The sequence below is a fragment of the Solanum dulcamara genome, chromosome 8, assembly GCF_947179165.1.
Source record: "Solanum dulcamara chromosome 8, daSolDulc1.2, whole genome shotgun sequence".
NCBI lineage: Eukaryota > Viridiplantae > Streptophyta > Magnoliopsida > Solanales > Solanaceae > Solanum > Solanum dulcamara.
Window position 1 is genome coordinate 70,873,619 of NC_077244.1, and position 27,521 is coordinate 70,901,139.

General features: G+C 32.0%; 2 protein-coding genes and 1 pseudogene across 5 annotated transcripts; 2 read left to right on the forward strand and 1 right to left on the reverse strand.

The window, feature by feature from the left end:
* Nucleotides 1-1,437: 1,437 nt before the first annotated feature.
* On the reverse strand, nucleotides 1,438-8,496 carry LOC129899450 (D-aminoacyl-tRNA deacylase-like). 4 transcript variants are annotated; one of them, XM_055974423.1, is made up of 9 exons: nucleotides 8,199-8,496; nucleotides 7,314-7,494; nucleotides 7,079-7,221; nucleotides 5,834-5,897; nucleotides 4,324-4,376; nucleotides 3,666-3,721; nucleotides 3,289-3,363; nucleotides 1,918-2,103; nucleotides 1,438-1,737 (listed from the first exon to the last, which is right to left on the reverse strand). In XM_055974423.1, exons 1-9 carry the CDS (start codon nucleotides 8,370-8,372, stop codon nucleotides 1,650-1,652), a joined length of 1,020 nt encoding a protein of 339 aa, XP_055830398.1. In that variant the 5' UTR covers nucleotides 8,373-8,496; the 3' UTR covers nucleotides 1,438-1,649. The 4 variants fall into 4 exon arrangements, with proteins under 4 accessions (XP_055830398.1, XP_055830399.1, XP_055830401.1 ...); XM_055974424.1 differs by having other exon boundaries at nucleotides 7,314-7,499; nucleotides 8,199-8,299; XM_055974426.1 differs by lacking the exon at nucleotides 8,199-8,496 and adding an exon at nucleotides 7,691-7,897.
* Nucleotides 8,497-17,788: 9,292 nt separating this feature from the next.
* On the forward strand, nucleotides 17,789-25,185 carry LOC129899432 (isoaspartyl peptidase/L-asparaginase 1-like; annotated as a pseudogene).
* A 134-nt stretch (nucleotides 25,186-25,319) lies between these two features.
* LOC129899431 (subtilisin inhibitor-like) lies at nucleotides 25,320-26,781 on the forward strand. Its single transcript, XM_055974399.1, has 2 exons — nucleotides 25,320-25,528; nucleotides 26,349-26,781. The coding sequence occupies exons 1-2, from the start codon at nucleotides 25,456-25,458 to the stop codon at nucleotides 26,561-26,563; spliced, it is 288 nt and encodes a 95-aa protein (XP_055830374.1). The 5' UTR covers nucleotides 25,320-25,455; the 3' UTR covers nucleotides 26,564-26,781.
* The last annotated feature ends 740 nt before the right edge of the window (nucleotides 26,782-27,521 follow it).

Genomic DNA, 27,521 nt, shown 5'->3' on the forward strand with positions numbered 1-27,521 from the left:
GAAATTGAAGAAAGGGGCACACGTTGATGTTAAATTAGATATTTAGATGATAAGATATTAAGGAAATTGTACGGATATCAGAGATTTGTGCGCCGGAGAGTAAATGAGTAATGGGGTATGTGGTCGGCTGGTGGGGGAGGGGCCGGGGGACTGCCATTGGAGAAGGATCGAAAGTCCCCAGCTAATTATGGCTCTACGTGGTATGATTTATGGAAGTGGAGGTACTTGTGATGATGTGATTGGTCGGTAAGTGGGCCATATAGGTCGGTTTGTTCTCTAGTGACCATTTTTTCTCTCCATAGCTGACAGCCTAAGTGCAATAGGGTACTGTAATTGTGCAGTAGTACAAACTGGCAGTGGAGTGACCATGTGGTTGCATAGAATATCGGAAAACATCTTTGAATTATGTTTAATTTGCAATGAAACACATGTAAAATTAATACGGAATACGAGATAAAGTAGAATATTTAAAATTATATTTGATTATCGATACAATAAGCTTATCTAGATTATGATTAGTAATTGGTCCGAAATTACGTTCCGCCGTACCGCGATGGCAACACTTCACAAACTCATCTGATAATATCATGTAGAAGTAAAAGATGCACATATCCTATATGTCCTTTTTTCTTAGTATCCCGTGACATTGTTTCATTTGACAAGGTAAGAAATTTAAAAAATTTATGATCTAAAATAAAATATATGTCAAATATATCAAAATTTAATTTAATTTTGTGGTTTAAAATATGATACGTGAAATATTGAAATTAATTTTATTTTTTTTTAAAAAAAAATGGATTAAAAAAATAGTTAAAATAAATTAAAATGAAGAAATATTTATTTTATCAATAATAAAATAATTTATAAATAAATAATAAATATTTTAAAATTAAGACAACAGAGTAAATAATAAGAAGCAAGTGGAGGTTGATGGTGAAATGATGTAATGGAGATGACATGTTATTGATAGGTAGGGAGGGGTGGGGTAGTGTGAGATATTATGTGAGTTTGCATGTGCATATGCGTGGTCGTCAGACTCATGCATTTGTTGTGTGTGTGTGTGTGTGTCCCCCTGCCGCCCTTGTACTTCACTTCTCCATTAAGCCCCTACACATCCTCCATTTTCTTTTCTTTGCTTCTTATATTTTCCTCTCTTGTTCTCTCCTTAACATAAATAAATACAACCGAAATACATGTTATATAAAATTCTTTCTTATTTGTTTATTTTAATACTTGGAAAATGTCAAGGTCAAATTTGTAAATGAGTATAAGGATTCATTGGGACACGTTGTCTAATGGGTTTTAAATTCCTCTACTGAAATAGCACACGTTGTCTAATGATAAAATTTGTATACATAACGTGCTTAACCCCATACATTACGCAATGTGCTCTTACCACTAGAACGAAATGTGTAAATGTAAATAACTTCAGTATAATACATGAAAGAAGAACAAGGTTATATTCACCCATTTCCCGTCAAGACTCAAGAGGTCATGCATTATTTCAAAGTTCATTACAGAAACTTTGATTTAACATAAAAAAAATATTTCAGCATAGAAACTTTGAATTGATAGTTACTGGATACTTCAAAGTTCAAATCACATACCCTATTTATTTAATTACAATAAAGGAGAGAAATGTAAAAGAATCAGCAGAAATCACTAGGCTTCCCAACTTTTATGTTGTGGTCTGCTAGAAATCCAACAATAGCATTTCTTTGCCATCCTTTGAAACTCCTGCGTCCACAGACAAAATGTCGGCATAATAAGCAAATGTTCCTCACTATTTTATTTCACTATCAATTTCAAATTTCCATGATCCGACGATTCTCATAATTAGAACAAAGTTATTCAGAAAGTAAATGTTTTCCCATAGGTGCTCAGGTTTGATGTACTATTTTCTCAAAGGAAACTTACTTGCTATCGAGATGTGCTATTACTTCTCCTTGAGGAAAAGCTGCTCTAGTAGTGTCAAAAGCAACTCTGATTGCTTGTTTCCAGGTTCCACCCACCTCCAAGTTGGCCTGCGCTTTGGATGGACCAGGGCACTCCATTGGTAATGAATATCCAGCAATGAGGTGTCCAACCCAAACTCCATCTTTCCTGCATAATTCACATAATCACAACATAATTGAAGTTTGGCTTTGGTTATTACATAAACACGAGGTGAAAAAAAACTAGTTAATTTGTACATATCAAAGAAATATTAAACTATTAGCGAAGGGCATATATGCTCAATTTCACATACTTTAAGGACATAATTGGCCCTTTTTTCGCTTATTAGACAGCTAATCAGGGACACCAGTTAAATTAAGGAATATTTGGACCAACTATTGAACAATAAGGGCATATGTGAGCTAAACTATTAAAGGCATGTCTGCTCAATTTCGAATACTTTAAGGGCATATTTAGTCGTTTTTCCATCAATAAAATATGATTCATTGTACATTTTGATAGTCAATGAACCAGCTCAGCTTGAAGAAACAACTCCATCACCTGTTGATTTTCTTGGTTATGGTAATAGTCATAAGGAGACTAGAGGTCTAATGAATCTGCTAAATCGAATCCAGCATTTGTGGCTGTTGCCTAGAGAAACTACAATCTCCCATCATACAAGCCCTAGTTGCTCTTTAAGTAGCCTATACGTTGACAGTAAAGGCAAAGAGAGGGACTGGTTCTCTTCTACATATGAGACAGGTAAATAATACTTGTGAAACATTGTATATACAACAGGCAGAGAGTTTTGGTTGTCTACGCCTATCTTGACTTGGTTGCTTCCACATTAAATTTCATTCTTTTTTCGGATTTTCGTGATGGTATGTCAGTTGTTTCCTTCCTTTTGCAGATAATGTTAAGGGTAGCTTGACTTCAGTACCTCATAGTTTTTCACACAACAAGTTCCCTACACCTTGCCACCTCTCTTTTTCTCAAGGAGCTGAAGAGGGAATTATCTTTCCTTTTTAAAAATATTTAGGGATTAGGGAGGCCAAGGAACACAATAAAGTAATTTCAACAAAACTGCCGATTACTATCTATTTGTGCTGAATATATAAAATACAACAGATTTCTCTAACATTTACTTGAACTGTCATATTAGAAACCTATAATGTTCCTCGTAGAATCATCCAACTTAAATAACATATATGAAAACAAAGATTTTGATGGTAGTAATCAAAGGCCATACGTTTGAACTGCTTACTTGATGCCATGAATAAGAGTTCTCAACCAGAATATCTGTTTATTTGCTCATTATTTTGAATTACAGTTTCAGGTAACTGAGGAACTTACCGAACTATATCCATATGCCGTGGTACATAATGTCCCCCACCAATTCCAACGAGGATCTTTTGCTGACAACAATTTCTGCATGTAATTGAAGTAGATATTAATGGTTGGAGAAAGCTCGGAAATTAATATTATAATCAAGCGAAAACAATTTATATTTTTTCCCAGGGGAATTCTCTTCTTTAGCTTAAATATATTCTAGCTATGATATTGCATTCCTAAACAAGAAATGTAGATCAAAGCTACCACAAGTAGTTATTAAGGAGATGGATGAACTTCTAGTCCCAGAAATGTTCATGAGGTCTGATTCTGTAAACAACTGGTAATGTAGAAGTAGAAATAGCAACAGTGTGACCAAGATACTATTACTTGAATTGTACCTGTTCCAATCTCCCACTGCATCTCCTCCCCCGAGCCCTAGTCCTTCCCAAACTAACTGCAAACACCACAATTAGGGAAAATTACAATCGATCCAACAAAGATGGAATAATTCAAGCATTATTTTAGTCATGCCACCAGTTAAGCATCGGAAATATCAGAATGCTAAGATACCACAGGAGCTATGAATATTGATAGGATTGGTGGGTGGAGATCTTACTTAAAGTTGCACATATGCAGGCTTTAAGAATGTATCAGATTTCCAAAATGCAACAGGAAACATGTCATCCCTACAAAACATTCACCATCTTTACCCCAAGTCCTCCATCGAGCTCCCAAAGGTCGAAGACAAACAGAAGCAATACAAAATGAAAGTTGACGAAAGTGGTTAATGTAAGGTATCATCATGTGAGAATCACAAAAGGTATAGAACAACTGTGGTATTTATAAAATAGAACTAAAAATATCCCTCTGATTTCGTTTTTGCAGGTAAAAGCCCAATGTTGTAATGAATGCAACACTAAAGTGCTCAATTGGCCTGGCAGAAGCCAATGCAATGAGTAAGCATAAGTCAAAGGTTTGAGGGTTTGTTTGCAACAGAAACAGATGAGACATAAATAAATATTGCAAAAGAGTTTGTGCAGTAAAAGGATACCCAACTAAGGCAATGGCTTGTGCAGCATCCTGCCTCTTCCAGTACTCCTCTGTGCTACCTACACAATAAACAACAGTTCAATTGAATAGACAAGGAAATTGCAATGGAGAGTGTTAGCCTGATTTTAATGACGACATATACTTAACCAAAACTACTATTGCAGGTAAAAAGGAAAAACATTCAGAAGTAGATGGAATCAAGCGAGAAGCTTTACTAAGTTGATTGCAAGAATCAAGGAGGAAGATCTCTCAAGGATTCACGGCGAAATCCCAAGGAAACAAATAAATCAACCCTCAAGCAGTCAAGCCTCATATGGAAGCAATTAAAATCAACGCGACAATTCGGAGTAAGTCACACAAACAGACTGAAGACTGTCAAGCTACACATAACTATGGACAGAAGACGGAATACCAAGTCAATTCCCTATAGGGAAGCAAAAGAGCAGACACCACCAGAAGAAGAAAACCCCAAAGACAAAGATTGACATACTATCAATCACATCTCAATCAAGGATAAATCAAAACACCTTGATCCAGAGCATATCCCTTGGGTTACCTTAGATCAGCCAGAAGAAGATCAAAGGAATTGATCTTCGACTCGAGACGAGCAGCCATGAAGATCTCTATATAAAGAAGATCAAGTTAAATGAAGAAGCTGCTGAATTTCACTTGAGCAAAAACTCTAGTCACTTTTTCATCTTATAAACGCATTGTAATATTTATAGGTTACTAGTGAAAAGAAAAGAAAAGGAGAGAATAGGAAGCTATACGAGTAGAGGTTGTGCCCAACTATAACTGGAATCTGTCCAGTTCAAGGAACTCTCTATAGTTCGCAATCTACAACATCAGTTTAAGCAAGATACATTCAAGGCTTTAAGGAAACTCTTGTAACACAAGGAACTGGACTAGGCACCACATTAGTGATCCGAACCAGTATAAAAATGTGTCATTACATTCTGTTTTCTCTGCCCTATTAATTTTCTTTATGTCTAGTTGCTCTTCTAATCTGCAGGGTAGATGATTTCATGATGTATTACTCTTTTTTCAGTATTTGTTTTTTAAAAAAAATTGATTAGCTCCACTGATACCGCACATTTGAGTAACCCCAAATAATAGTGAACAACTGTCTTCAATTTCATTTGAAATTTAAATGGCATAACATAAATCCAAATTTTAATAACTTATTTTTCATCAACATGTTTTATCTTTGTGTGAATAATCAAGGAGTTGAGTGATTTTTTCATTAATGATTTAGTATTAGTAATATGTCAACTATTTATAGTCGATAGTCGACCAATAGTATAGTAGCGTGAAAAAGTATACAATTCACCACCCCACCCCCCTTTGTGTTTCAGAGAGGATTAGAGACAGAGAAACAATTGAGTTCCATTTGTCTTTGCTATTAGATGAGGTCAAATCACCCTAACTATGAAAGAAAATAATCGATCATTTCTCGAGTTAGAATTGCAGAAGGTCAAACAAATTAAGAAGACATGAAAGGTAAAAGAAAGTATACCGATCTCTACAAACATTGTGGGTGCATTAGTTACAGGTCCATGATGTGTAGCTTCCAATGTGACCTACACCAAGAAACATATATAGAAAGGCACCCATTACAGAAAGATGCTTATGCAACAAAGTAGATTAAATTAGAAAAAATCAAAAGGATAGACTTGTTACAGAATTGGAAATCCACGTAGCAGGGAAAGATCAATCATAAGCTCGGATCCAGTATCATTCAATAATCGTTAAAAGCAGCGTCATTGATCAGCAATCTAATAAAAAAAACCTGAATACATTGATAATCTCGGTTCAATTTATAAAATGTCGTGTTTTTCAAGTTGGTCCATTCGTCATATTCTAACTTCAACGGTAGTAGATAGTATTCTTTTAAGACAATCCTTTCTTTTTTTTATAACCGAGCAATCCCTGAGGCCGGAGGTCCAGCGGTGGATAAGACAATCCTTTCTCATGATTGATTACTTAACAAATAACTATATAAATAACTTTAGTTTTATATCGTCAATATCGAAGATGTTCCATTGGATATAGTCATTTATTTCTTACCACTGCTTACTCTTCCCCATTTATATTATCTCACTCATTTAATTATTATTATTATTATTATATTATCATCTCGCTTCATCTTTCTGTGAGAGGATTTTATTTAAGAAGTGATTCAGTTAATACTTCGAATAATTAATCCAAAATGTTTTGTCCACCAATTATAATTTGCAAGAGTATGTAATTTAGTATGGTCAATGACTACTTCTCCAAAATGGGAAAATGTAATTTTACTAAAGCAAGCATAGATGTTATCAACCTTCCTAATGTAGCAGTCCTATAGAAAGCAGAATGGTGAAGACTGAAGACTGATTTAGAGTTATCGTAAGTCAGCATTGCAAAAGCCAGTGCATGAAAAAACAAAGTCGAGGCAGAACAAGCAGTTCAACTAGGTTCTCCTTACCACTCAAACAGTACATATAAAAGCAGTTTTTGGGTATAATGAGAGCCAACTCTTGACTACTGAGAATTAAACTAGAAACATACTACTCTTCAAAGGAGAAGGTTGCAACCACAAGAAACCAAGATATACGTGTTCACAAGATTAATAGTAACAACCCAAACACCGAGTCAAAACCAAGTTTAATATTAGCATCTGAATCGAGCATTCACTCTGCAATAACTAGTCAACCTAACAGAAAGCCTTCAATGTTAATAAAAAAGCCAAAGTGAAAAGTCACTTAAACAGGGATGTTACCTCAAATTCAGGAGTTAGATTCTGTGAGTCAGCAATAGATTTCAATAGTCTAAACCACGGTCCTATACGTGGATTTGGTGGTGCAGCCCAGGCAGGCTTCCCACCGGTAGGCAGCTGCTCCCCTTCTGTTAGGTGAGGCACACCTAATATTATTCATCCCAACACAAGTAACAGGAATTGAGTACTCCACAAATACAAGGAAAATAAACCATATACAGCAGAAACCATTTTTTACCTATAGGGTGAACTGTAAGTGCAGGACGATTCGATGCAGCAGTGTGCTTGCTAAGAAAGATAACCTCGTCAACCGTCTCGCCTGTGGTCTCTTCCCAACGTGTGTCCAGGTGGTCCTCTCTCACAATGCTTTTATCATGTTTCAAAAGCCTTACATCTTGATTCACAAAACTTGGCATATCCTAAGCTTATGCACAAAACCAAACAGAATAACATCTTTATCAGTTCAAGCATGTCCTAAAACTCGTCTCAAGTAACTTGATTTAGGTAAAGTATGATATATGTACTTGAATTTGTACAAGTGAACAATAAGGATGTTAATTTACAATGCAACCCTTTACTCCTTTTTTAATAACCATGGTGTTTGGACCAGCTTACCCGCACTTGACTAATTCCAACACAAATATCGAGTAACTCTATCCATCAAAGCTTCTACAGATAAACAAAAATCAAGCAATGTTTTTTTTCCTCTGTTGGTATGAGTGTTTTACCCTCATCCCTTTTAGTTTGGGGACAAGTCGATGGAAGAAAAAGATCGCCACATCGCCTTATTGGCAAACTGGAACTCTACAGCCTTGACGAGTCAAGTAACACCCCAACTTTCGAGCAAAGTCTGTTCTTGAATTTCTCTCCTATTTGAACACGAGACTTGATGATTCTCAACCCACTTTATTATTGACCACTGGGTCCTCCCTTTACTCTTTCTTTCCTATTTACAGTTGTTAATGTATTATGACAGCCAGTGTAGAAAATAGTCAAACTATATGAAAACCCTGAACCATATAGCCTACCCCAATAAGTCGAATATATGGGGAGTATTAAAAGGAACAAAATTTCAAGAAAGTGGAAAGTAGGGAAATGATAAGAGAAGAGATTGAATCGTTACCTGAATGGGAGGACCAGGGTGCCATCCAGGCATGGCTAGAAGGGCAGATGCAGGGCCAATGGAAGCCGGGTCGATGGTGGTGGCCACTATTAATGTCACCATTCTTCTGCCACACCTAAGCAAATGGTTTCTTGATGATATTCTTCTATGACATAAAAGACCAATCTTGATCATTCTATTACTGGTGGATAAGCATCACTCATCTTCCCTTTGAACTTGGGAACTTTTGGTTCAAGGGATTAGCTATATTAGCTGGGTTGTTTCACTATAATTTTTTAATTTGAAGTTTAATTTATAAGATATTGTTTCAAATTAGTATAATTTCACATATCAAAAATTTGGTATTAACTTATATCCTATGTAGAAAGTGGAATGATTTTTCATGTCATTATTTGGTTAGTATAATTTTAGGGTCACAATCTGGGTTATTATTAGAAAAACAACAACATAGTCGAGAGCGTTAGGTATTAAAAAAAATAATGCATGTATTAATTTGGTGTATTAATAGTGTCAAATACACTTTTTTTTATGTTATGTATAATTAATGTTTGCATTAGTTATACACTTTATTGTGTATTATTATTAATACTATGGATTCTACACATTAATAATGCAAAAAGATTTAATGTATGCATTGATATGATTAAAGACTCAATTGTCCCTCAAAATTTTTTTTACATCTTTTCCATCATATTTGTAGATGTTATCTTTATAAATAAATACTTTTTAAAATATTATGCAATGAATGCTTTTACCAATGCATAAGAAATATCTCTCTATAATTAATACACTTTATTGAGCATTATTATCATACACCCTACTAAATGATCCCTCCGTGTATTTACATAATCATGACTACCTTATCATATTCTCTTTTTTGCTACTATCCGTGGAGATATTATTACAACAATACCAACGTATCCTCATATTAGCACAAGTGCAATTTTATAAGAATAAGATGTACACATAATTTTTATTTATTTTTCTTCTTTGTTTTTACTACTATTCTTAGAGTTAATACTTTGGTTATAATATTGAAATTATAATCATGGGATATCCTATTTTGAATCAAAAACTTAAAGAAAGAACACAAAGCCAGTCGGAATTTCAAGGTTTGGTTCAAAATAAGAATACCCCAAGATTATGTAATCGACCCCAAGAATAAAAGAGGAAAATTTCATTGATGTAATATTGAACAAATTAGACAACTAATGCAGAAGTAATATACTATGTAATCCGGTTCTGCTATACAAAAAAACTATGTATACAATATGTCATCCTCTCGGGTTGTCAAATAGGCGGGTTGAGTTGAAATTAAAAATATTAAAATAAGTTGAAATAAAAATCGGATTAGGTCATAATCCGCCCAAATTTACTTTGGGCTCAAATGGGTTGAGCTCAATTGGGCTAAAATTTGGATTGGGTCATGTCCCGCCCAATTTGATCCGCTTAATCTCAATAATCTTAACATCTTATTATTTATCTTTTATAACCCCAATTTGAATTTTAACTCAAGAAAATAAAAATAAAAATTCACAAATGGATAGATTAATCCTAAAAGATATAAAATAGACAGTAATTCATACCTTTAATATGAGAATATACGTTACACCAATGCACATAAAGAGCCTTAAAACGGGTTGAAATTGGAGATTAAGTTGGGCTCAATTGAAAATTTTTAAAAATTGGTTAACGTTTGAATGAGTTAAGATTGAACCCAATACAAATTATCTTAAGCCCAACCCATAAAATTTGGGGCAGATTACCTATATTTGGACTCATGTTGACACCCTTACTCTCAACATTATTCGAGAAAGACTCTTAGGATTTAGAAAAAAATATATTTATTTAATCCTCAAAAAGATTAAAAACTTATCCACACCCGCTATATATACCAAACTTTCAAATATTCTTTGCAAGTTATTTTTGGTGAAGTTTCAACATGCGTTTGACTACAAATTTTTCTAAGAACATTTGACTGTTTCAAATATTATTTTATACCTATAAGTTCTAAAATTATTTAAAATACCCATAAGTTTATATTATCATTTTATAATGAACATCTTCCGTTAAAAAAATAATTTATAACATAGTTGATAAAAATCATCAACAACAAAATAACAATATGTGCAAGAACATTTCATTAATCGCATTAAAAATAAATTGTTCTTTTTTTCTCAGTTTTGTTACTCAAAATATTTTCTTTCGGCGGAGATAGATAGAGATGTTATTTAATGGTGTGGTTGACCACGTTAATGGAGTGAGTTGGTAGATAAATATTAGTTAAAATTGATAAATGATACGTGTTTTTTTTTAAAATATCAAAGTTTGGGGTAATTTTTAAATTCTTAAGACCTACCAAATATTAAAACTTGACCTAAGTTATAATTTTTTCTAGAACTTAGAAACTTGGGATGTTTGTCAAATATATTTGCTAAGTAATGATAAATTATATGGCCAAACATCAATTCTTAATTTTTTAAAAAGTTTTTTCCAAAAACTAATTAGGTCCAAACAGCACCTAATGTAATTTCTCATGATTAGGTGTTTTAATATTTCATGGTGAAACGCCTCCTACAATGTGGCTTGTTTATAAAGACATTTTTGGATAATGTTCTAGCCTTACACCCTGCTTCAGATGGTTGAATGAATACATGCATTTTATATTTGCAAGTGTACTAGCTAGGCTGGTGCACATATCTAGTGGCAGATCTAGACTAGATTGACCCCCTTTTATTTTGCTCCAACTATATATGGTTGTGTGTGTTATGTGAAAATTGACACACATAAAGAGCAGAACTTATAGACTTTAAATTCGGAATTCGTTACTGCACATAACATTGCCATTCTATGAATGCAACTAGAAACCATGATAAACTTGTAATCATGGTCTTCTAAGGGTGCCGATCAAAAGCCTCTAGTTTTGTATACTATTGATAAACAATAGTTATATGAGAGGATCTATTGTTAAGCTACAATAATGGTGATCTCTACGGTCAAGCCATTGTAGAGGAAAGAAGAAAAAGAAGGAGAAACTCAAAATTATATTAAGATTATAGTAGTTCAATCAGTACATTTACAGCTGATCAAACTATATATAGTGTGTTCTAAGTATCCAATGCCTTAATCATCTATATTAGTTAATTTAACTTAACTAGAGTTAGATATAACTAACTTTGTAACAACTTTCCTAACAGACTAGGAGCTAACAGTAACAACCACATAACTAATATCTACAAGTCTCTATAACTAACATCTTATTGCTCAACATCTCTCCTAAAGCTGATGGCTGAAATATGTCTTTCAGTCCAAGCTTGGACATTAGATGTAGATGTGAAGCTTTTCATAGTCCTTTTGTAAGCAAATCTGCCAATTGATCCTTTGTGGAGACATGATGAGTCTTGATCATACCCTGTATCAGCTTTTCTCTAACAAAGTAGCAGTCAATGTCAAAATATTTTGTTCTCTCATGAAATATAGGATTGGATGCAATTTGAATGGCAACATTGCTATCACAGAACACATCTACTGGCTATTTAATGCTTACTACTAGTTTCTTGTACAATTCAATAAGCCAAGTGATTTCTGCAATTGCTGATGCCATACTCCTAAACTCAGCCTCAGCTGAACTTCTAGCTACTGTCTCTTGTTTCTTTGATTTCCAGGAAATAAGTGCATCTCCAAACTTCACTAGATATCCAGTAACAGACCGTCTTGTTTTTACACAAGTACCCCAATTAGAGTCACAATATGTAGTAAGTAATTCTGAGCTTTGTGATGGCATGAACAAGCCTAGACCAGGAGCTGTTTTGATATATCTAACTATTCTCACAGCTGCTTCCATGTGAGATTCTTTGGGAGAATGCATATATTGACTCAAAACTTGCACTGCAAAAGATATATCTACTCTGGTCATAATTAAGTATAGTAGTCTCCCCATTAATCTTTGGTATCTTCCTACATCAGCTAAAGGCTTATCTGTGACTGCATTATCTGTCCCTTGTACATGTGATTCATATTCAATAGATGTCAGCTTTACATTAGGATCTAGTGGTGTCTGAACTGGTTTTGTACCACATATCCTTCCTTGGACTTGGCAAACTCAATACCAAGGAAGAACTTTAGCTCACCTAAATCCTTTATTTTAAACTTGAGTTGTAGATCATTTCTAGCCTATACAATTAGAGTACTGTAGCTGCCTGTAACCCAAAGATCATCTACATAAATCAGAACCACTACAAGCTCTTTATCAACCTGCTTAGTAAAAAGAAAGTAGTCATAGTGACTTTGAACAAAGCCTAGTTGTACTAAAACTTCAATTAACTTTAGATTTCACTGTCTTGGTGCTTGCTTGAGTCCATAAAAGGACTTATGTAGTTTGCAGACTTTACCAGATTCTCCTTGTTTGCAAAAATCAGGTGGAATGACCATATACACATCTTCAGGAAGATCACCTTATAAAAAGGCATTGTACACATTCATTTGGAATGCAGGCCAGTGTTTAGCAGCAACAATAGCTAATACAGACCTCACAGTTATTATCTTAGCAACAGGTGAGAAAGTTTTTGAGTAATCCAAGCCTTTCTTCTGACTGGAACCTTTGGCAACAAGTCTGGCTTTATACCTTTTAATAGCACCTGAAGCTAAATACTTTACCTTAAACACCCATTTACAGCCAATGAGGTGCTTTCCAGGAGGTATCTTACTAACACTCCAAGTATGGTTATCCTCTAAGGCTTTGATTTCTTCCTTCATAGCATCAACCCACTCAGGATGAATAACAGCTTTAGCAAAAAACTTAGGTTCAGAAGTATTGGAATAAGCAGCCAAAGTATGACCATAGGATGTAGAGAGATTAACATAGCTCACATGATTAAAAACTGGATATGCAACCAAATAGGAGGCTTGGTAGGTCTAGAAGATCTCCTAAGTGGTATAGGAGCAACATTGTTGCTAGGAATAGGAGTAAAGACTGGAGGATGAATGTGAGAATCAAGAAGAAGAGAGGACTAACTAATATCAAGATATGCAACTGCAGGTGAAGTAGGAGAAACAGAAGATGCAGGTGCTAAAATAGGATCAAATGGAAATACTGCTGAAAAGGTATCATCATCTAGAAATTGAAGGACGGGAAATAAGAAAGGGAAGGAAGAACTCATATCCTTACAAGGAAACATCTCCTCTTTAAATATCACATCTCTGTTTACTAAGAACTCCTTAGTGGACAGGGCATAAATTTTGTACTCCTTTTGCACATTAGAATAGCCCAGAAAGATAGTTGGGATAGCTCTTGAGGCAAACTTATCAACCTGTCTTACCTCAGTAGCAAAGGCAAGACAGCCAAACACTCTTAGATGATCAAGTAGAGGAGGAACATAATGTAACAATTCATGAGGAGTTTTTCCTTTGAGAATACTAGATGGAAGCTTATTAATCGAATACACACTAGTAGCAACACATTCACCCCAAAACTTTAGTGGTAAACCAGCCTGAAACCTTAAGGACCTGGCTACATCAAGAATATGCCTATGTTTTCTTTCTACCACTCCATTTTATTGGGGAGTGTAAGTACAAAAGCTTTGATTGATTATACCTAGTGACTGAAGCAAGCCATTGACTTGTGAGTTAAAGAATTCACAACCGTTATCAGTTCTTAACACCTTTACAGTTGCTGAAAAGACATTGTTAATCATAGCAAAGAAGTTTTTAAGAGCTATAATAACTTCTGATTTGGAGTTCAACAAGAGTAGTCATGAATATTTTGAATAATCATCAACTAAGGTGAGAAAGTATCTCTTACCATCATGGGTGGGGACTTTATATGGACCCTAAACATCAGCATGTAAAATTTGAAAACAAGCAGTAGTAGTTGTATTACTCAAAGGAAAAACTTGTCTGGATTGCTTTGCTAATAGAAAAACAGTACAAAGAACATCAGCATGAGTAGGAACTACTTTGAAATAGCTAAGCTTTTTAAGAGTGCATACAGGTACATGACCTAGCCTTTTGTGCCATAGAGACAAGTCTATACTAATAGACTTTATTGTAGAATGAGATTTAGAAAGTGAAGTGATAGATGTGACAACATTAGCTTGAGACTTATGAGAATTCAGTGGAGCTCCTTATGACTTCAACTAACAATCAACATTGACAACTAGAGGTCATTCTCTAATCTGTCAATCCCCCTCAATTTCCCACTGAAAAGGTCCTGAAAGAGGTAAAAATCAGGATAAAAGGAGCACAATAGTTCAACTCTCTTGTTAGCTTTGATACAGACAACAAATTGTACTTAAACTCAGGGATATGTAGTATATTAGTTATCTCAAGCCCTTCTAGAATCTGAGATAAACCTCTGTGGCTTACATGAGCAAGTGAACCAGTAGGTAGATGGACTTTTCTTCCTAAAGAACCATTCATATGACTATAATGTGTTAACATATTCAGTTGTCTAACCATATTCTTGGCAACTCCATTGTCTACTATCTATTTATTAGTATCAGTGAGAGTAGGGCAATTCAACATACTTATTGCTCTCATATTATGACCATTCTTCTCATTCTCTTGATCTATCATCTGAGGATCTGATTGTATTATTGAAGAGATAAATGAGAAGGTTATAGCTGTGGATATTGTTGGTACTAAAGAGGCTGCATGTTAGTCATAAGAGTATAAGAGATATTAGAATTGCTATTACCAACTCCTTGCTTGGAAGATCTATCATGAGTCCTACTGCTACTAGTAGATCATTGTGTATGGTAAGATGATTGATTATGAGAATCCATGTTTTGTTCATGACCAACACTAACTCCTACAAGATGATCTGCAGTAATAAGTCCAGGCCAGTCCTTTTTTTACCTTTCCAGTCAGCAGGGTAACCATGCAATCTATAGCAGATGGCCCTGGTATGACCCTTCCAGTTGCAGTAATCACAATACAAGTTACTATTGTAGGATTTCTGAGTAGATCTAGGTGAATGTACATGAGGTCCTGGTCTAGTCATGTTCATGTTCCCTGAATGTGAGCTAGATCCTACACGATTCATATTCATATTCCCTTTACCACTATTAAAAATGCCATAATTTCATTCAAATAACCAGTCTGACTAGATCAAGAATTATCATTACCAACTGCATTGGCTTTGTCAAGCATTCTTTGACTTTTCTCAACCATTACTAAAGAGTAAGCTTTGTTCACTCCAGGTACTGGATCTAACATCATGATCTGACTTCTACATTGACTATAAGACTCATTTAACCCTAAGAAGAACTACATCAACCTCTGATATTCAAAATGAACTGCATATGTTTTAGAGACCTCACATGCTCAACTAGGACAAGGCATAAGCGAATCATACTCCATCCATAACTCCTTGAGTCTGGAAAAATAGCTGAAAACTGACATCATTCCTTGATTGAATGTGGCAATCTCTTTGTGTAGATAGAAGATTCTAGATTCATCTATTCTATCAAACCTTTCTCTCAAATCAGTCCACACCTATTGAGCATTACTAATATATATTATTCCACTAAGTAATTCTCTGCTAACAGAGATCATAATCCACGAAAGAACAATGGCATTATATTTTTTCAAAAGATCATGCAGTGAAGCATGGAACTTATCTTTGGAACTTTTGTCATTGATGAAACCTAACTTTCCTTTACCTAGTAGACCTATTTTCATTGATCTACTCCATAAAGAGTAATTCTCAAATCCAGTGAGTTGTATTGAAACTAAAGAGCTACCTGGAGTGTCACATGCTTGCATATACAATGGATTATGTGCATCAACTATTGTAACTCCTCCTTGCACAGAATCAGTAGAAGCAGTGTTCGTCATTGATAAACTTTACCTAGAACCACGATTTTCACTGAGTAATGTAGTTACGAGCTTCTGATTACACTGAAGAATCGAAAAGCTATTCAATCTAGCACCTCAAAGCTCTGATACCATGTTAAGCTACAATAATAATGATCTCTAGGGTCAAGCCATTGTAGAAGGAAGAAGCAGAAGGAGGAGAAGGAGGAGAAGCTCAGAATTGTATTAAGATTATAGTAGTTCAATCAGTACATTTACAACTGATCACACTATATATAGTGTGTTTTAAGTATTCAATGACTTAACCATCTATACTAGTTAATTTAATTTAACTAGAGTTAGCTATAACTAACTTTGAAACAACTTTCCTAACAAACTAGGAGCTAAAGGTAACAACCACATAACTAACATCTACAAGACTCTATAACTAACATGTGGATTTTAATTAAAAGAAACTTTTGAGTTATCTATTTGAGGATATAAGACACAAGTTTTAAAAATTGGGTAAAAGAAACTTTAGTATAATTATGTATTAATGGATTATGCTAATTTAAAAAAGAATATTTTTATACACCCCAAAGTTTTGCTATTTACAAACAGGCCTAACATATAAAAGGGTTGTTTAGCCAAAAGGGCAACAAACAATTTCCAGAAAATTTGCTTATTTTTTCAGCGGGAGCAGCAGCAGCAGCTTCCCATATTCATCTTCGTTCTCTTCCATATCTTTTTTTCAATCTCAACACATTCCAGCCTTTCAAATGCCGATGTTTAAACATTTGTCTAAACAACTAACAAATGTTTTCATATCTCGATCTCCAAAATAATTAGGAAATATTTTTATATTTCTCCAAACAACTAGCTGATATTAAAATATTTTCATTATTTTAACTAAAGAATCATAAAAAAATACCTAAACAACTTAGGGTAGTTTAAAATATCTTCTGGTTGTTTGAACTAAACAACTTTTGATTGTTTAACAATTTTTGGTTGTTTAAACAACTTCTATTGTTTGAACTAAACAACTTAGAGTTGTTTAAATATCTTCTGGTTGTTTGAACTAAACAACTTAGAGTTGTTTAAATATCTTCTGGTTGTTTGAACAACTTTTGTTATTTGAACTAAATAACTTAGGGTTGTTTAAACAACATCTCTTGGTTGCTTGATCAACTTGTGTTTATATAAACAACATATCCTCTCTTTTCTTCTCTTCTCTTTTCATCAATTTTTTTTATAATTTTCACAATCAAATCGGAGTAAAGAAAAAATGAGGATGACAACATCCGAAGAAGAAGAAGATGAAAACACAAAAAGTTTGGAAAGAAAGGAAAAAACGGAGAAGAAAAAAGGCAAAGAAGTTAAGGAAGAAGAAGATGAAAGGGAAAAGTAACAAGAGCGTTTAAAAAAATGGAGAAATGAAAAGAGAAGAGAAGAGAAGAGAGGAGGGAAAAGGAGAACAGAGAATTTAAAAAAATGAAGAGAATGAAGAAAATTTAGGGTTTTATTAAAAGTTTTGATATTTTGATTTTTTACCCTAAATTTATAAATATTTCAAATCAACCTCATTTCTTTATAATTAACCCTTAATTATATATTTATAACAAAAAAAAGAAAAAAAATACAAATCCCCTATCCTTCATTTCACTCTCAAACATCTTTTTTAGCTCATTTTCCCTAACTAACATCTTATTGCTCAACATCTATCTTGAATCAAACAGGTGCGAGAATTGGAAAATGACCCACACTTCAACATCGGTAAAGGTTCGGTCTTGAACAACAATGGCACAGTAGAAATGGAAGCTTGCATCATGGATGGAAGTACAAAGAACTGTGGAGCTGTTTCTGGCCTCACTACAGTTGTTAATCCTGTATCTCTGGCTAGGCTAGTCATGGAGAAAACTCCACATGTATATCTTGCATTTGAGGGAGCCGAAGCATTTGCTAGGGAGAAGGTTTGTGAAAATAATGTTCATTAGTTTATTCTCATTCCAGAGATGCCAAATATTGCCTTTGCCTAGTAACTTGACTAAATTATTTCATAATTTCGAGTAGTTAAACTCTTCTCAGAGTACAATCATTTGGCTATATCGTGCACATTCGTTTTACCCTTTTTAACATAAAGTATGCTTGGCTAATTTTGGTGATTTTGTCATCTAGGGTGTTGAAACTGTAGACTCAAGCTATTTTATCACTCCGCAAAATATTGAAACAAGCAAAACCAGCTAACAGCGTTCAGGTATGCTCCCCCATCTCTCATTTCCATCCTCGTCGCTGGAATGTTCGCATATTCACATTTGATTAGATCTTGAATTGGATTTGGCATCGACGTTGAATTAATGTACTGCTTCTATTTTTTTATTGGGATTGATTAACGCTTCATACTATGTTATAAATGTCTCCATAAACACCAAAACAACAATATTCAAATGTGCTTGATCTTTCTCTTCTAGCCTCTGAATTTGTTAATGATGTCAATCATAATCACTCAAAAGTTTGTTCTGGCTTTGCTTGGCTATCCTTGTTTGCGACTTTAGTATATGTCTCGTCTCATTTTGTGCTAACATCGAAAGGTTCTTAGCTTCAGAGCTAATGACAAACGTGTATGTAATCAATTTTTCAGGTGGATTATACACAGTCTGTACCAATAGTTGATGCACCACCAGTTTCCAATGGGGATAGCCAAATTGGGACAATAAGATGCGTAGCTGTTGATAGTTCTGGAAATTTAGCGGCTGCTACATTTACTGGATGACTAGTAAACAATATGTTTGGTAGAATAGGTGATACTCCCTTGTTGGTGCAGGGACATATGCAAATATATATTGTGCAGTGTCTAATGTCTTGTACGGGCAGGCGAAGAAACTATCCGCTCAACTGTAGCAAGAGATGTGGCTGCTCTAATGGAATATAAAAGACTAACTCTGATTGAGGCAACAAATTATGTTATAAAAGAATCTACACCAAAAGGGAGTACTGATTGTTATGTTGAAAAATGGACGAGAGTTTAAAATTAATTTCATCTTTTCAGAAAAATTAATTTTTAGTAAAAGAGGAGTCGCCACTTAATTTTTTTAAAGAAATTAAGAAAACTTAATTTAAAAGACCTTAACAGATTTAAGTCTTAAAAATTAGAGAAAAAAGGGTACGAGGTTCATATTACTATTTTAAGAAGGTTTTAGCACTTAAAATAGCCGTTAACATGCGGTTGTCCGATGATTTGAAAATTATCTGACGAACTTTGGAAAAATGTGTTTTAACAATTATCGAAGTATTAAACAATTTGAAAGAAATATAACTTTTAAAACATTTAGGAAAGTTTATAAGAGAAATAGATTTGGTATAAAAATAATTTAATGAAGGAGGGATAATTTAAATAAATTATTTAAATGAGACGAAAACGATCATAAATATTATACCCTAGATAATGTTAGCTATTACATAAATGAGAACATATTTAAATCATATAAGCAAGTTTAATATGTAATAGTAATAATAGTAGTATTAGTAGTAATAGTAGTAATAATAATAATAACAATAACAATAATATCGATAATAATAATAAAAATAATAATGACAACAACAACAACAACAATAATAACAATAGCAATAACGATAATAATAAAAACAGAAAAATGAAATATAGATACTACTACTAATAATAATAATAATAATGAAAATAATAATAATAACAACAATAATAATAATAAGCAATAAATAAAATATACTAATAATAATGATAATAATAACAACGAAAATAATAATAATAATAATAATAATACTAACAGTAAATAAATATACTACTACTTCTATTAATAATATTAATAACGAAAATAATACGAATAATAATAAAGACAATGATAATAATATTATTAATAATAACAGTAAAAGAAAATGCCACTAATAATAATGATAACGAAAATACTAATACTAATACTAATAATAATAATAAGAGTAAATGAAAATACTACCACTAATAATAATAGTAATAATGATAGTAAATAAGAATACTACTACTAATAATAATAATAATAACGAAAATACTACTACTACTACTACTAATAATAATAATAATTATAATAAGAATAACTGTAAAAGTACTACTACTAATAATAATTATAATAATAGGAAAAATAATAATAATAACAGTAAATAAAGATACTACTACCAATAATAATAATAACGAAAATAATAATAATAATAACAAAGAAAATAACAATAATAATAATAAATAATTAATAATAATGACGAAGATAATAATAATAATAAGAAGAAAAATGATAATAATAATAAATAAAATAATAATAATAATAATGATAGAGAAAATAATATTAATAATAATAATAACAGTAAATAAAAATACTATTAATACTAATACAATAATAATAATAATAATTTTTTTTAAAAAAATGATAACAATAATATTAATAATGATGATAATAACGATAAATAAAATATACTAATAATAATGATAATAACAACGAAAATAATAACAATAATAATAATAATAATAATAACAGTAAAATAAACATACTACTACTTCTCTTAGTAATATTAATAAAAAAAAAGTGATAATTATAATAATAAAAATAATAGTAATAACAGTAAATAAAATATACTACTACTACCACTACTATTACTACTACTACTAATAATAATAATAATAATAAACGATAAAAAATAATGATAATAATAATAACAACGATAATAATAATAATAGACAATAAAATGCTAAAAATATAAGTAAGTGGAATTGAGTCCAAGTGAGATCATTGTAATGACCCGTTTGGTCATTTTGAGAATAAGTCATCTCTCTTCCATAAAATACTCTCTCCAAAAAAAATAATCTAAATTATAAATTTGGACTTTTCGGTAACTACGGTTAATTAGTTAAGGAGTGTTTTTAAATAATTAATTTAATTGATGGGCTAAATGATTAATTTAATTAAAATCCTATACCATTTTTCTTATATTTAACAAAATAGGTAAGTAGGGTTGTCATTTTTAGTACATAATTAGTTGAGAAAAGAAAATATAGAATAAAGAGAAAAAGAAAAAAGAAGAAGAGAACAACGAGTAACTCCTGTGCGGCGCGACCTAGAACACAGAGCAAAAAGAAAAAAATCAAATTTCAGGTACTTCATTACTCATGCTTAAATTTCTCTGTTTGGTACATGGCTTCAGAATGTCATACTATTAGTATAATAATATTTGATTTTGGAAGAAAGAGAATTGAAAGTAGTTGCAAAAAGAAACAAAATAAATAAAATAATGGAAACTGTGTGCGGATTGGAAAAAAAATTGATGATAGTGGCATCATTGAGTTATGTTAGTGATGGCCAATGATTACTTCTATTATTAGGATTAATGTAAAAGCAAAAAAGATACATATTATTATAGTGATGTAGTGTGCAGTTGCTCGAACAATATTTTGGTTAGTTCAATTCGTCTTTGATTTAGATTGCTTTTGATCATCATGTTACAAATTAAGTTTTGATACATTAAGTTAGGTAATTAAATATTAGGAGTATTATATTACATGAATACCATTTGGGTTATGTTAATTAGAGGAATTGAGACTTAACCCTAGATTTGATATTTAAGACTTGATTATAGATGTGGGTGAATTTTTGTGCCTATGCCAGACATTTAGTATATGGGTAATGTAGTTTTGAATTCTTATTGAGATTATTTATTTGACTAGATTACGTTAATTTGGAGGCCCAATGAAAAGGGAAGGCTCAAGTCCCGGAGTAATTGCTTGATTGTTTGAGGCAAATGAATTTCAAAACCTCAGTTTAAGTTTGTAGATGCTTGTATTTCTGTGTTATGTGTACTAGGGAGTAATGAGAATTAGACTGGGTTATTGACTATATGATTGGCCTTAAAAATGGAGATGAGAGGTATAATATGGTGATCTAATGACATGTATTGGTGGAATTGATATGTTGTGATTTTATATTTATTTTGGACATGTGAAATGACTATGTTGATGTGAGATAGGAAAAATTATTATTGTTGTCATATTATTATCGTGAATTATATGAACATGAATTGATTGCATTGGTTCTGACATATTGTGTTGAGACTGAAAATGATATGAAACAAAAGGGGTCGGGTCACACGCTCCGTGACAGGTATTATGAAATAAAGAGGACGGACCATACGCTCCATGGCAAGATATATATGTTGAGGGGATGGGCCACACATTCCGCGGTAGGTTACATGGACAGAAATGTCCCCCATGGGTTCCGGACTGTGATTCAGCGGATGTGTACCAATAGGACAGACATGCATCATTTCATTGCATTGCATTGCACCTTTCTAATATTTGTGAATTTGTGTTTACCCCTATATTGCTCTGTGTGTGCTGAACTTGATTTGATATGATTCATTGACGAGACTATTGATGAGTATTTGTGGACTGTATTACTGTTGTTATTGTACAAGTGTAGAGTTGGGCTGATTTTATGCAGGTTGTAGTTAAGGAGGTTCGGTTGGGAGGACAGGAGTACTTGTATCTATTAAGCTTTTCTTAGTTTTAGTTATCCACTTGCTGAGTACCGTGTTGTTTGGTACTCACCCCTTACTTCCACACTTGTGTAGGTTGTGAGCCCGGACATGCTTGACCTCCTACTATTTTCTACTACATCCGAGGCTATCATTCCGAGTGTTGAGGTAGCTGTTACATCCATCTAGCGGACACCTCTTACTCTTTTAATATGTTTTAATCCTATTCTAGAGACAAAGACATTGTGACTGTATTTTCTTTCATATTTCGGTAATGTATTAGTGGCTTGTACACATGACAACCAATCTTGGGGGAGTTTAAGTTTGTTTTACTTATTTAGGTTAAATTAAATTTGGATTTATTTCTTTTTCTTCCGCATCTATTTTCCATTGGGTATTAGGCTGACTTGTCTCGGTGGGTTGAGATGAGTGTCATCACACCCGGATTCGGATCGTGACAATCATCTTGTTTTGTTTGCTATTCAGTAGGTCTAAAATATCGATTCCATGTGAGGGGATGATGATTTCATCGAGTCTTAAAAAAACTCAAATTTCTTAAAGTCCCAAATCAAGACTGTTGTTGGGCAGTGAACGGAGATGGCTTAGTCACGAATCCATCTTTACTCTTTAAGTAAAATCGGATATAGCAGAGAGAAAAACTAAAAAAACAATTCTTAAAAAAATATATGCAACTTTGTCTTTAAAAAATATTTGTCTGGCTCCTCCGTTTCCGTCTATGCCCGCCCTCTTCTTAGAGTGAGTACTCAGATATATATATAGGGAAATAATAGGGAATGATGGATGATTAAAATAATACAGAGTGAGTAAATTAATAAAATAATGCGGAACAGGCAAAAATATAAAATAATGCGGAATGGCGGAAAATATAAAATAATGTGGAATGAGCGGATAAATAAAATAATGCGGAACGGACAGAAATATAAAATAATACGAAATATGCGGTTAAATAAAATAATACAGAATAAATAGAAAAGAAAAAAAAATGCAGAAATATGTACATATATATATATATATATATATATATAGTGTAAAGACAAAGGATTATTTATTATTTTATATTTTTTTATCTTATTATTATTATTAAAAAAAATTGAATGAATATATATTTTAAGAGGGGACAAGAGGGTATGGGCGGGGCACGCGGATATTAATATATATATATATATATATATATATATATATATATATATATTTTATTTGTTTTTTAATTATTCTGATGAAAAGAAAAAAGAAAAGAAAAAAATAAAAAATAATAATATATATATATATATATTTATATTATTATTTATTATTCTGATGAAAAGAAAAGAAAGTATATATATATTATATTATTATTTATTTTTTAGACAGGGGACAATGAGTGATGGGTATTATTAATATAGGTATGAGCGGGGGCACCCGTGGATTTAATTAATCATTTAATTTTTATTTTTTAAAAAAGAAATAAAAAAATAATAAAAATATCGGATGAATAGTATATATATATATATATTTTATTTTTTATTATTCGTTTATTATATATATATATATAATTTTTTATTATTATTATTATTATTTATTATTTTTTTAATCGGATTAATGATTTTTATTTGTATTTCATATACATTTATTTATGATTATTATTACATATTTTTGAAAAGAGGATAATATATATTATTTGCATAATGTAGTATTAATGTTGGAATTAAAATATTGTTAATATAATATTAATTATGTGTTATTTAGGGGAAGAAATAAAAACGTAAAATTAATTAATTAATTTATGAAATAATTATTAGAAATAAATAAAATCTTTTTATGGGTCAATATTAAATATTACTAAAAAAGGTAATAATTATACAAACTATATACATTATCTTAAGACAATAAAGATGACAAAATTATTTCAAAATAGCTTGAAAAATATTTTGAGTTTTATAAAAATCTAATTATTTTAATTTATTTGAAGAGGCTAGAATAAGATGGGTAAATGTCAATTAATTAACAAGTTTCTTAATTTTGACAAAGTAGAATAATTAACTCAAATTTAAACTAATTAACTTGAAATGTGAGTCTATTAATTAGGTCAAACTAATTAACAAAATATTTATATAAAAAAAATCTTTCTAAGACAATTTTCAAATAAATGATAAATATGTATATACTAATGGTCAAGAATTATTTAATATATATATGCCAAAATTATTTTAAAATAATAATATATATATATTTCGTTATTATATATATATTCTTTTAATTTTTAATTTATTTATTTTTATTTTTTAAATTATTACGTTTGTGAAGGGTCAAAATTGGGTGTCAAAACTGGCTTGATTGCTGTGTCTGCCACAGGGGAAGTTGTCACACCATTTAACACAACTGGCATGTTTAGAGCTTGTGCTATGCAAGATGGAAAAACAGAAACAGGAATTTGGTAACTTTGATTTCATTTTTCTGTTGTACTCATGAGGTAAGGAGTTTGTGTGTTTCCTCAAAGTTGAGACATATTGAATATGTTACTTAATTTTTGCTTAGATTTTATTTCAATAGCTAATGCTTTCATTGCTTTTTTGATATAAAAGGTCAAATTTTTCCGAACATCCCAGGACTAGATCCGATGAAGTGTATATATGAAGGACCAAAATAAATCAAAGCTAATAGATTAAGGTCCATTTTGATCATTTTCTCGATAAAGACACAAGAGTAAAAAGCAAGAATCGGTATGATTAGTAGGTATACACTCTGCAAGATCAGCTGTACCTTGAAAGACTAGAAGTGGGTACAACTTGTTGGCCGGCAGTAGATATTATTATTAATATTACTCCATTATTTATTCCCAATTATTGTAACCAAGAAATAGAATCGATGAAATCAAGATATCAAAGACTGGGAGAAAGATAAATAATCTCTAAAGAGTATATTTTCTTTTATCTGAATCATGTCAGAGGATTCAAAGAAGCAACCTGATGAACTTCCTAAAGAATCATCACCAGCCCCATTACCCATTCTTGGTTAGCTTCTCTATCTATCCCTTCTCCTTACAAATATTTTTATATTATGCTATGTTGTTTGGTCTCTTATAAAATATTGTCGGATCTTTTAAAAGTAGAGCATTTTAGAGTATCCGATAATATTTTTAAAGAATTCGAGTAACATTATTTATATGTCCAATAACTCAGTATCACTGAACTAATTGCTTTGGGCTTGAACTATGCATATACATGTCCCAGTAAACATTCAATTCAAGATGTATACACATAACAGGATATTACTACTCGTTTTGTACTCGGTGATTCTAGATCTTGGATTTGTCTGTGATCTGTAGCCTTATTTTGTATTCCCTCTTGTCCAGATACATGTGACACACTTTTTTTTTTAATTTGTTTCAAAATAAAAAAAAGAATTAGTTTGACTTAGTACAAAGTTTAAGAAAATATAAAAGACTTTTCAATCTTGTGATTCTAAATTAAAGTTATGTCAAATTCAAATATACTAAGATGTCCTTTAATTTTGTGGCCTTAAACATGTCACGTGGAAAACAGAAATTAAAGCATTGCCAAAAAGAAAAGGGGGTGATTCTTTTAGAAACGGGCTAAATAAGAAAGTAGATCATTCTTTTTTTTTGAAACAGGGTGAATATCATTTTTCTATATTTAGAAACAATTCAAATTTAAAACTTTATTGTACTGTCACACAAATATCTAAAACTTGTTTTGAATCATAAATTTCAAAAGTCTTTTTTATTTTTCAAAAAAAAATCAGACAAACTAATTGAGACAGGATGAAGTAGTATTAAATTGCTCTAATGAAGAAAGTTTTTTTCTGGAACAGATCGGAGTAGCCCACCAGGTGGGAAAATGTCATGGCCAGAATTACTAGGAGTGACAGCAGTGGAAGCAGAGAGGAAGATAAAAGAGGAGAAACCAGAACTGAAGATACATATAATTCCACCTAATTCCATGGTGACTATGGATTACCGTTTAGACCGTGTTCGTCTCTTTGTTGATGAATCTGGAAAAGTTGCTCAAGAGCCTAGACTTGGCTAAATCACATATTTCCCAAAAGCAGACTTGTAAAAGATTGAGAATCACATGTCTCCTTTGCTTTTCTATGTGAAAATTAATGTTGTATTACTATGTATAATGTGTATGTTTGTTATGTCTATTCAATCTGGTTTCTCCATAGATTATGAATAAAGGTTGGAAAATGAAGTATCATCTCCATAGGTAATTCTTGTTTATAAAGTAAAAGCTTCCTTATGTAATATGTGGCTATGGTGATGTGGCCTGTCAGACATCAAGATTTGTGATGTCCATATCAAATTACACGCGTGATACCTTATATCAGTATAATTGTTCAGACTTGGACAAAAGAGAGAGAAATCACTTGAGCCTTTTTTTCTGCTGATGAAATTTGAATTTTAATCCTGCACTATCTCACCCAATTTATTGATTCCTATATATTCCATGAAATCAATTGGAAGGAAACTACCAAATCTTTAATTAAATGGAAACATTGGTTAGTGGTTGCACAAGTAGACAAGTGGGCATAACTTATAAGGGATTCAACTTCCCGGCGGCACATTGACAGGGGTTTAGTCAATGTTGCTCCAGCTCAAAAAAAACTCAAATATGTTATCCGTTAAAAGTTTGACTTATTTATGTCATTTTTATCTAAAAAAAGGCGCTAATATTTGTAAATTAAAAATATTTTTCATTTTGCAAAATTATTTTATACACGTGGTCAATTATGATTCGTCCACGTCATTAACTAAATTATTATTTAAAATGGAAAAGGTTCAAATATGCCATCGAACTTTGAAAAAGGCTTATTTATGTCATTCGTTAAAAGTTTGGCTCATCTATGCTATTTCAGTTAACAAATAATGATATAGATGAATCTTTTCTCAAACGAAAATGACATAAATAAGCCAAATTTTTAACGGACGACAAAAATAAATCTTTTCTCAAACTATGTAATGACATATATAAGTCTTTTCCCCTT

Coding starts and splice junctions, on each gene's coding strand:
- LOC129899450 (XM_055974423.1), bottom strand. CDS start 8,372: ATGATCAAGATTGGTCTTTTATGTCATAGAAGAATATCATCAAGAAAC. Junction 5,898..7,078: donor ATCTAACTCCTGAATTTGAG/GTAACATCCCTG, acceptor TTCTTGGTGTAG/GTCACATTGGAAGCTACACA. Junction 3,722..4,323: donor CTGCACAAGCCATTGCCTTA/GTTGGGTATCCT, acceptor TGGTGTTTGCAG/TTAGTTTGGGAAGGACTAGG.
- LOC129899431 (XM_055974399.1), top strand. CDS start 25,456: ATGTCAGAGGATTCAAAGAAGCAACCTGATGAACTTCCTAAAGAATCA. Junction 25,529..26,348: donor AGCCCCATTACCCATTCTTG/GTTAGCTTCTCT, acceptor TTTCTGGAACAG/ATCGGAGTAGCCCACCAGGT.